Source organism: Theropithecus gelada, chromosome 5 (assembly GCF_003255815.1).
Source record: "Theropithecus gelada isolate Dixy chromosome 5, Tgel_1.0, whole genome shotgun sequence".
Lineage (NCBI taxonomy): Eukaryota > Metazoa > Chordata > Mammalia > Primates > Cercopithecidae > Theropithecus > Theropithecus gelada.
The window spans coordinates 114,767-127,021 of record NC_037672.1 but is presented as its reverse complement, the minus strand read 5'-3'; the positions used below and the strand labels follow the sequence as shown (position 1 = coordinate 127,021).

Sequence of the window (12,255 nt, the reverse complement as noted above, 5' to 3'; positions counted from 1 at the left end):
AATATATACATACCCAACACAGGAGCACCCTGATTCATAAAGTTCTTAGCAACCTTCAAAGAGACTTAGACTCCCACATAATAGTAGTGGGGTACTTTAACAACTCACTGATAATATTAGACATCAAGATAGAAAATTAACAAAGATTTCAGGATGTGAACCCAGCCCTAAATTAAGTGAAACTGATAGATACTTACAGAACTCTCCACCCCAAAATAACAGAATATGCATTGTTCTCATCACCACATACAACTTACTCTAAAATTGACCACATAATCAGAAGTAAAATATGCCTCAACAAGTGCAAAAGAACTGAAATCATAACAGTGTCTCAAACCACAGTGCAAGCAAATTAGAACTCAAGAGTAAGAAATTCACTCAAAACCATGCAACTACATGGAACTTGAACAACCTGCTCCTTAAGGATTCGGGGTAAATAATGAAATTAAGGCAAACATCAAGAAGTTCTTTTAAACTAATGAGCACAAAGAGACAATGTACCAGAATCTCTGACGTGCAGCTAAAGCAGTGTTAAGAGAAAAACGTGTAGCACTAAATGTCCACATTAAAAAGCTAAAAAGATCTCAAGTTATCAACCTAACATTACAACTAAAAGAACTAGAGAAACAAGAGCAAATAAACCCCAAAGCTAGCATAAGACAAAAAATAACCAAGATGAGAGCTGAACAGAAAGTAATAGAGACACAAAAGAACCCCTTCAAAATATCAACAAATTCAGGAGCTATTTTTTGAAAAAATTAATAAAATAGACTTCTAGCTAGACTAATAAAGAAGAAAAGAGGAACGATTCAAATAAACACAATCAGAAATAAGAAAAGAGATATTACCACTGACTCCACAGAAATACAGATAACAAACAGAGAATATGATAAACACTTCTACATACATAAACTAGAAAATCTAGAATAAATAAATACATTCTTGGACATATAACCCTCCCAAGACTGAACTAGGAAGAAACTGAACCCCTAAATAGGCCAATTATGAGTTCTGAATTTGAGACAGTAATAGAAAACCTACTGACCCAAAAAAAGCCCAGGATCTGACAGATTCAAAGCTGAATTCCACCAGAGGTACAAAGAAGAGCTGGTACCATTCTTACTGAAACTATCCCCAAAAAAGTGAAAATGATGGACTCTTCCCTAGGGCATTCTATGAGGCCAGCATTATTCTGATACCAAAACCTGACAGAGATACAACAACAAAAAAAGAAAACTTTAGGCCAATATTCTTGATAAACATCGATGCAAAAATCCTCAACAAAATACTGGCAAACTGAACCCAGCAGCCCAAAGAAAAGCTTATCCACCACCACCAAGTAGGTTTCATCCCTGGTTGGCTGAACATACACAAATCGATATATGTGGTTCATCACATAAACACAACTAAGGACAAAAACCACATGATATTTCTCAATAGATGCAGAAGTGGCCTTTGATAAAATTCAACATCCCTTCATGTTAAAAACTCTCAATAAACTAGGTATTGAAGGAACATACCTCAAAATAATAAGAGGCACCTATGACAAACCCACAGCCAATATTATACTGAATGGGCAAAAGGTAGAAGCATTTGCTTTGAAAATCAGCACAAGACAAGGATGCCCACTCTCACCACTTTTATTCAACACAATATTGGAAGTTGTGGCCACAGCAATCAGGCAAGAGAAGGAAATAAAGTGTATTCACATAAAAAGAGAGGAAATTAAACTATGTTTTCTGCAGAAGACATGATCCTATATCTAGAAAACCCCACTGTCTCGCCCAAAAGCTTCTTATGCTGACAAGCAACTTCAGCAGTGTCTCAGGATACAAAATCAACGAAAAAAAAAAAAAAAAAAAAAAAACCTCTAACATTCCTATGTACCAAAAACAAGCCAGTTGAGATCCAAATCAAGAATGAACTCCCATTCATAATTGCCACAAAAGGAATACAATACCTAGGAATACCGCTAACAAGGGAAGTGAAGGATCTCTTCAAGAACTAAAAGCCATGGCTCAAATAAATCAGAGATGACACAAACAAATGGAAATACATTTCATGCCCATACATAGGAAGAATCAATATCATGAAAATGGCCACACTACCCAAAGAAATTTATAGATTCAATGCTATTCCCATTAAACTACCATTGACATTCTTCACAGAACTAGAAAGAAACTATTTTAAAATTCATATGGAACCAAAAAATAGTCCAAATAGCCAAGGCAATTCTAAGCAAAAAGAATAAAGCTGGAGGCATCATGCTACCTGACTTGAAACGATACTACAGGGCTACAGTAACCAAAACAGTCTGGTACTGGTACAAGAACAGATAGATAGACCAATGGAACCGAATAGAAAACCCATAAATAAGTCTGTACATCTACAGCCACCTGGTCTTCAACAAACCTGACAAAAACAAGCAATGGGAAAAGAATGTCCTATTTAATAAATGGTGTTGGGAGAACTGGCTAGCCATATGCAGAAAATTGAAACTGGATCCCTTTCTTACACCATATACAAAAATCAACTCAAAATGGTTTAAAGACTTAAATGTAAAACCAAAAACTATAAAAACCCTAAAAGAAAACCAAGGCAATATCATTCAGGACATAGACATGGGCAAAGATTTCATGACAAAGATGCAAAAAGCCATTTCAAGAAAAAAATTTAAAAATGGGATCTAATTAAACTAAAGAGCTTCTGCACAGAAAAAGAAACTGTCAACAGAGTAAACAGATAACCTACAAAATGAAAAAAATTGCAATCTATACATCTGACAAAGGTCTAATATCCAGCACCTATAAAAACTTTGAACAAATTTACAAGAAAACAAACATTCCCCCTTAAAAGTGGGCAAAGGATATTAACAGACACTTCTCAAAAGAAGACATACATGTGGCCAAACAACATATGAAAAAAAGCTCAACATCACTGATCATTAGAAAAATGCAGGCCAAATGCAGTGGCTCACACCTGTAATCTCAGCACTTTGGGAGGCTGAGGTGAGTGGATCACTTGAGGTGAAGAGTTCAACACCAGCATGGCCAACATGGTGAAACCCCATTTCTACTAAAAATACAAAAAATTAGCCAGGCATGGTGGTGGTGGTTGTAATCCCAGCTACTCAGAAAGCTAAGGCAGAAGAATCACTTAAACCTGGGCGGTGGAGGTTGCAGTAAACCAATATCATGCCACTGCACTCCAGCCCTGGCAACAGAGTAAGTCTCTGTCTCAAAAATAAATAAATAAATATAAATTCAAATCAAAACTAAAATGAGATATCATCTCACACGAGTCAGAATGGCTATAACAAAAAAGTCACAAAACAACAGATGCTGGTAAGGTTGTGGAAAAAAAGGAATGCTCTTACACCATGGCTGAAAGTGTAAATTAGTTCAACCATTGTGGAAGACAGTGTGACGATTCCTCAGAGACCTAGAGGAAGAAATACCATTTGACCCAGAAATCCCATAACTGGGTATATACCTAAAGGATTATAAATTGTTTCATTATAAAGGCACATACACGCGTATGCTCATTGCAGCACTATTCATAATAGCAAAGACATGGGATGAATCTAAATGCCCATCAATGACAGGCCAGATAAAGAAAATGTCATATATAAACACCATGAAATTCTATGCATCCATAAAAAGGAACGAGATCATGTCCTTTGCAGTGACATGGATAGATCTAGAGGCCATTATTTTTAGCAAATTAACGCAGGAACCAAAAACCAAATACTGCATATTCTCACTTATAGGTGGGAACTAAGTAAAGAGAACACATGTACACACAGGGTGAACAACACACACTGGGGCCTGAGTATGGAACCTGAGAGGAGGTAGAGGATTAGGAAGAACAGCTAGCACATGCTGGGCTTAATACCTGGGTGACTGGATGATCTGTGCAGCCAACCACCATGGCACACGTTTACCCATGTAACAAACCCACACATCCTGCACATGTACTCCTGGACTTAAGAGTTGGAAATACAGTGAAAAAAATAGATTTTTATGGATTAAAGGAATATAATTGATGGTATATTAATAAATACATTAATTTGTGGTAAAATTGATTTTGTCAAAGATGCCAAGAAATTTTAATAGCAGAAGTTTCTTCAACAAATGATGCTGAGAAATCAGTTGTCAACACACAAACAAGTAAAGCTGAACCCCTAACTCAAACCACACAAAAGAAAATATTAAAAATTGATTATCTCTTAATTATAAAAGTTAAAATTATCATATTCACTGGACAAAAATTAGAGTAAATTTTTATAATGTTGGGTTAGGAAAAAATATCTTAGATATTACACAAAATTACACAAAAGCAAAATCCAGAATAAGAAAAACTTAGGCCAGGATCAATGGCTTATGCCTGTAATCCTAGCTCTTGGAGAGGCTGAGGTGGGAGAATTACCTGATCCCAGGAGTTCGAGACCAGCCTGGGCAACATAGTGAGACTTCATGTCTGTGAAAAATTAAGGAAAAAAAATAATAAAGCTGGGCATTGGGGCACAGGCCTGTAGTCCCAGCTCCTCAGGAGAGGAGATTGAGGCTGCAGTGTTCAAAACGAGAGAAAAATAAAGAATATTACTTCATGAAAGAGAAAAACATTTGCTTTTTGAACAGAAGCATAATGAATACAAAAGACAAACTACCTAATGGCAAAACATATTTTAAGTTTTAAAACTGATTTGGGTCTAGGAATAAATATATTAAGAGAATTATTATGATTTAATAATAATACAATAATTTACCAATGCAACGCGAATAAAGCGTTTGAATAGACAAATTCTAAGTGGCATGTAAAATGTTTCAATATTATTACTCGTTAGGAAATGCTACTAAAACCACAATAATATCACCACATTCCTCAGAATGGCAACACCAAATGCAGGCCTACAGAGGCACCCAATGTGTTTCCAGAAGGGTGGATATGCATTATGCGTTTTTATTTAACTTTTATTGCCCTAAACACAGGGTGATGCACATAATTTTACATCAGTAATGCTTTCTTGGTAAATGAATGAATATCTGGAAGGTCCTGGTTTGATTCCCCCAAAGTTGGGCTCTTTTTCCACACTGCCAGCCAGAGTCTCATCTGGTCAGAGTGAAATTGCTTGTGATTGTCACTGCAACCGACCAAGAGTTTTTCTTATACTGAGATCCCTGGTTCCTTTCTGGAGAATTCCTTCTCTTGGCCAGGATCCCTGTTCAGAATGCTAATAAATGATTCTTGTCTAGACTGATCATTCTGCCTAATTTACAAAGAAACAACCAGCCTAGAAAACACTTTCATTTTTATTCTTTGAATCTGGATTATAATAAAGTGAAATATTGTTAGACAACCGGAATTAGTTTCAGCTGACAAAAAAAGTGTAGTAACTTACACAATGAATGAAAAGCGATAAAAATGGAAAATGTTTAGGAATGATTTGCAGTCTCCAGTATCTCTGTCTTTCCCAGGAGGCCCTGCTGGCTTGGGCCTTGTATAGCAAAACAGTGATTAACTATCCAGATGCTTTCTTGGCTCTAATTTATAGCACTTTTAAAATTTTATTTTTTTCTCTGCTTCCTTTCTTCCTGTCTTTCATTTTTTAAATTCTTACTTTTTGTTTCTTTTTTTCTCCCTTTCTTTTGTTCTTTCTTTCTTACTTCTTTTAACATGTATATACAAATAAAGGCAAGGTTAAAACATATATGATGTTTTATTTTAATTAAAAGACACAATGCCAAAAATTAGGAAGTAAAAAACTATTCAATAAAGCAAATTAAAATAACCTACAATTCCACCACTGAGAATTTACCTTCCTTAACACACATAGAGTTTTCGTTAGTGTTTGGTACAAATTAGCTATGATTAATAAAATTTTACACGCTGAATTACATTAATACATGCTTTAACGCAAATGTATTTTCATTACATGAGTTTTTCAAGCAATAAATGATTACTTATTTAAATTTTTAAAAATGTGTTACAATGAAATACTATTCAGCAATAAAAGAGAAAAAATCTTGTCATTTGAAACAATATGGATAAATTTGGAGGATATTATGCTAAGTGAAATAAGCCAGACAGCAAATGCTGGTTACTGGATGCTTGGTTATTTAGGAAAAAAGAGGCATTTGGAGAGATGTCCGTAAAATAATACATAAGTACAGTTGACTAGGAGAAGTTCAGAAAATTTATTGTACAACATGGTGACTACAGTCACCATGTATATACTTTATAATAAATATAGAATATAGACTATTTTGCATAACAAAATACGTTTTGCTATGTCATAGAAAATTAATGTAAAATATTTCACATATCACTAAGTCACCAAGAAATTTCTTTCTTTTGAGATTGAGTCTCGGTCTCTCACCCAGGCTGGAGTGCAGTGTTGCCATCTCAGTTCACTGCAACCTCCACCTCCCAGGTTCAAGCAATTCTCCGGCCTCAGCCTTCCAAGTAGCTGGGATTACAGGCACCTGCCATCGCAACTGGCTAATTTTTGTATTTTTAGTAGAAATGGGGTTTCTTCATGTCAGTCAGGCTGGTCTTGCACTCCTGACCTCAGGTGATCCATCTGCCTCAGCCTCCCAAAGTGCCGGGATTACAGGCGTGAGCCACTTTGCCCGGCCTAGAAATTTATTTCTAAGACATATTTTCTTCTAAGAGATTTCAAAATTTGGATGAGTTTCTTCATATGGTAGTTATAATATGCAATCCACCCATACTAATGCTTTACCTATTCTAGCTTATGTTTCATTTAACACACTTTGTTTAGAATCTCATAAAATTTTTCTTTTACAGAGAAAAACAATGCTGACTGACTGAATCCTTTTACATGTGAACAGTAAATGACTCTTAAGTAATATAAATGTTGCATTGATAAACTATACAAACACCCCACTTAAAAACAATAATTTACCACATTAAAAAAAATCCAAACTTTTCATGAGAACCTAGAAAATCCATGTGAAATTACATGGCATGAAGAGAAGAGTGAAAAAACTGTAGCCATAACACAAATCAGGAGAAGGGCTGTGAGGTACACACAGCTGAGGATGAACACATAAAGACATCAAAAAAAAAAAAAACAAACAAAAAACTGAAGATAATTAGAATATAAACACCGAAATCTTATTTAAATTCAGAATGATTCACTTTTACAGCCTGGGAACAAATGTCCTCTTAACATGCAGAATTAATACCATTTCTTCACCACAGATATTTTCAATCTCTTACTTGGACCTACAAATAAACTCCAGAAAAATATTTGTACCTAATTATGGAGCATCTATTACACACCCTTCACTTTCTTATGTTTGTTCATTGCAATTATGTATCAAAACATCCTCATAACTTATAAAGTGTTCCCAGTACTTACTTGAATTGGCCCAATAAACTCAATTATGTCAATTATAAAAAGTGAAAGGAACAATAACTAAACAGCTTATATATGGTTCCCCAATTAAACAAAATGTTCTAACTAAATATTACTTAATACACACATTGTGAACATCTTAAATTTATTTTGTGTGCTCTACTAAATTTTATAAAAATCATTCTTACAATTTCTGACCAGCTCACACAATAAATACTTAATGAAGCTAAAACAAAAAACTATGAGAAACAAGTGAATTGTATCACTAGCATGAGTACCAGACAAAACAGGTAATTTGCACAAGGAGATTCTCAACAATGATCCATTAGATTTTACAGTAATTAATTAAATACAAAGAAGATAGTATAGATTTGTTTCCAGAATATTTTAGGTTTTTATGTTTCTAATCAGTTATACATATTATTAAAAGAATATTTTTTGTCCCAACGTTGCTATTTTCTTTGGAAAATAGGTACAAATTTCCAAACACAATTGCTTGTTCTATAATTTTTTATACCTAAGGTTTATCTTAGAGCAATACATTTATATATTTATCTCCATGTAAATCAAAACTAAAAGTCTGTATGTGTTTGCCAGAAGAGAAGCCACATGTCCAAAGAAAAATATGGAACATTTAAAAAAATATGTATTCAGGACACAGAAATGTCTACATTATATTCTGATATAATACTGAATACAACCATAAAATTACTTGTAATAAAAAATAATTTAATTGTACATTTAAAAATAAAGTGTATAATTGGATTGTTTGTAATACAAAGGATAAATGCTTGAGGTGATGAATAACTCATTTACACTGATGTGATTACATGTTGTATGCCTGTATCAAAGTAACCCATATATGCCATGAATATATACACATACCATGTACCCACATAAATTTTTAAAAATAAATTTAAATAAGAAAAATAATAAAAATTTAACATGAGAACAATATTCTTCAATTTATTTGCTGTTTAAAGCCACTGGAAAAAGAGATTGCTAGAAATGTCATTAAACTATGTTACTAAAAGTATACTGTTACCATTTTTTACCTATACCCTTGAGTAAGGTGGGATAGGTGAGAGTTGTGGCATAATAACACTTCATTCCAGACACAGTAATTTCAACACATTAGCAATTTTGTTGAATTTAAAAATTAAGTTCACACACAATCTTAAAAGATAATTTTAAAATTTACTGTATTTTATTACCTAAATGTACAATTGGTAAAACAATTTATTACTAAAATTCAGATTGTTTTTCTCTCACTATAATGCAGAAGAATATTACTCTGAACATGTACCTCACGAATCACGCAATGATATAAGTCAACCACAAAGATGCAAACATCATCTCATGCATCTTTCAATGTCCTTACTCATTCATGGAAAAGTTCATGAATGATGCCCACCTAAAAAGAATCACTCATACCTCTGATGCAACAACTCATCACACGCTTTCATATAAACAATAAGTTGAATCAGTATGAATAAATTTTAGAGTTGAATTTGCTTTTCAAAAAATCTATAACTTTTTCAAGTAAAAAAGTATAATTTCAATGGAATAACTTCAAAAATCTACTCCTTTTCAACTTATATACAAAGAAATTATCTAACAGTTTCGGCTTTGGAATTTTTTTATACTTAACACTGATTTACTGTAATGTTTCAAGTGTTAATGCCTTCTTCTTTCTACTGTAAATATTCTGACATTTAGTCTTAATTTTAGACTGAATATCTTTTCATATTTAACGCATCTACAAAATATCTTCTAGTATAAACCCTCTGGTATTTTTTAAGCTACAGTTTTTGAACAAATGCTTTTCCAAATTTATTATATTTGTAAAATTTCTTTCCAATATAAATTCTCCAATGTTGAAGAAATTTTGGGCAAGTGCTTCAGGGTTTTCTTCTAGTACGAAATATGCACAATAAGACCCATGATGCAAGTATAGGTACAACAACCATCTTACTATTTGTATTGTCCGTCTTCAGAATACTCTTCTTCACTTTTAAGACCTGTATTTTCTAATAGGTCTTTCAACAAACATTACATTTATAATGCTTTTATTAAGTACAGACTCTCTGATATTTAGTAACACGTGAGTAGGCATTAGTGGCTCTTCTACATTTTCCATATTTGTACAATTTTTCTCAAGCATAAATGCTATCATGTGCTAAGAGATATGAGCATTGGTTAAAAGTTTTGCCAACACTTTTAATATTCCTAGGGGTTTTCTTCTGTAGGAATTATAAATAGTAAGATGTGACAAGCATTTGAAGGCTTTTCTACACTTTTCATATTTCTATGGCTTCTCACCAATACCATTTCTCCTATGTTTAGAACAGATTGAGTTGTGGTTAAAAGCTTTGCCAAATTTTTCACATATGTAGAGTTTCTCTCCAGTATGAATTATGATTATAAAAGATTGAGGAAGACTTAAAAGCTCCCACATGCTTTACATTTCTAAAATTTTCCTCCAGTATGAGTTCTCTTATGTTGAGGAAGGTTGGAATACTGCTTAAAAGTACTCCCACATTCTTTACATTTGTAGGGTTTATCTACAGTGTGAATTTTCTTATGTTTATTCAGGTGTGAGGACTATTTAAAGGCTTTGCCACATTGTGTACATATGTAGGGTTTCTCTCCAGTATGAATTTTTTTATTATTATGCAGGTTTGCAAACACTTTAAAGGCTTTGCCACAATCTTCACATTTGTAGGGATTTTTTCCAGAGTGAATTCTCTTGTGTACATTAAGGGTTGAGGACCAATTAAAGGCTTTACCACATTCTCCACGTGTAGGGTTTCTCTCCAGTATGGATTCTCTTATGTGTCGTAAGGGTTGTGGACCTATTAAAGGATTTGCCACATTCTTCGCATTTGTGGGGTTTCTCTCCTGTATGAATTCTCTTATGTTTAGCAAAGTCTGAGGATGTAGTAAAGACATTGCCACATTCTTCGCATGAGAAGGATTTCTCTCCAGCATGAATTCTCTTATGTTCATTAAGGGATGAGGACCACTTAAAGGCTTTACCACATTCTTCACATTTGTAACATTTTTGTCCAGAATGAATTCTCTTATGTAAATTAAGGGTTGAGGATTGGTTAAAAGTTTTACCACATTCTTCACATATGTATGGTTTCTCTCCAGTATGAATTCTCTTGTGTTTAGTAAGGTGTGAGGACCGAGTAAAGCCTTTACCACATTCCTCACACTTGTAGGGTTTCTCTCTGGCATGAATTCTCTTATGTTTAGTAAGAATTGAGGACCGATTAAAGGCTTTGCCACATTCTTCATATGTGTGGGAGTTCTCTCCAGTATGAATTCTTTTGTGTTGAGTTAGGTGTCAGAGCACGTGAAATGATTTGCCACATTCTTTACATTTAAAGGTTTTCTCTCCAGTTTACCTTATGTTTGTTTGAATTTGAAAATTTATGAAAAACTTCAACACATATATTACATTGAATTATTTTGCTCCGGGTAGTTAATAAGCATTGGTTAATTCCATTTTATAACCACCTTTCTGCACCTTACACTCATTCACACTTCTACAAGTTTTTCTTAATTTTAAATTCTCATGTCCACGTTTCTCATGTCCTTTTTGTATAAGTTTGTGGAATGAATCTTCTATGCCCTGCACTGTCCAAAGGTCTTGGGTGAAATGAGAACACACAGCTGAAAGAAATAAAAATAACAAATTATCCCACTTACTAGATTCGTGTAAATATACTATAAAGGCCAAGCGTGGTGACTCATGCCTGTAATTCCAGAAGTTTCCAAGGCCGAGGTGGACAAATAACAAGGTCAGGAGTTCGAGACCAGCCTGGCTAACATGGTGAAACCCCATCTGTATTAAAAATACAAAAAAAAAAAAAATATGCTGGGAATGATGGTGCATGCCTATAATCCCAGCTACTTGGGAGGCTGAGGCAGGAGAATCCCTTGAACCTGGGAGGCAGAGGTTTCCATCAGCCGAGATCACATCACTGCACTCCAGGCAAGGTGACAGTGCGAGACCCCGTCTCAATACATAAATAAACAAGTAAGTAAATAAATATACTTTACAAATCTAATATATAAAATTACAAATCTAATATATAAAATTATACAAAGTACATCAGTAAGATGCTCAGTAAATACCACAGGACATAATTTCTTTACAGACATACATAACAAAAATACACTGACAAAAACGCCTTTGTGTGAAATCTATAAATGAGTTAACTGTGTGCAATGCCTCAGGTAAGCACAATGCCAAAAGCCACATAAAACACGAAGAAAAAGTGTGTTACATTTACCCACTGCAGCTCTTCCTCCCCACAAATACAGCATTGTGCCCTTAGGAGTAAACTGCCAACACCTGGCTTAATAGAGGAAAAACAGTGACATACATAGTCCTTCTTCTGGCTTTTGGAAATTATTACAAAAACTGGTTTCTGTCTCCAATACTACAGGGTGCTGAAAGAAATGGTGGTGAGTCTGCTGAGATCAAAGGTAAATGTTTCATGAGCAGACAGCTGTGCTAAACACAGGGAACAGGTAGAGCAAATGATTAGAGACCATAAGAAGAAACATGAGTGAACTCTTTTAACTGAAGAATAAACACAGAATTCTAGACAAGACACATCCTTACAACATGTATGGGAGGCTCCCATAATCTCTATCAAAGACAACTGGTTTCAGACTATGTCAGGACAAGGCAACATTGTAAAGACTGTGACAAATAGCTTTTAGTTAATGTTCAAATAACAATGTTACAATGTAGGCAAAAAGGGCAACATGGCCCAATTTAAAAATTTGAAAATTTTCAGAAAACAACTATAAATAATGAAGATATTCAAATTTTAAAATTTTAACCTGAATAA

The 12,255-nt window shown here is 34.1% G+C and overlaps 1 protein-coding gene across 1 annotated transcript in view; it reads right to left on the bottom strand.

Annotated features, from left to right (window-relative positions):
- Positions 1–9,853: 9,853 nt before the first annotated feature.
- Positions 9,854–12,255, bottom strand: part of ZNF718 (zinc finger protein 718) — a 28,682-nt gene continuing 26,280 nt past the window's right edge. The window contains 4 exon segments of the mRNA XM_025384590.1: positions 9,854–10,184; positions 10,186–10,794; positions 10,796–10,899; positions 10,902–11,065. Coding sequence (XP_025240375.1) covers positions 9,854–10,184; positions 10,186–10,794; positions 10,796–10,899; positions 10,902–11,065 — 1,208 coding nt within the window.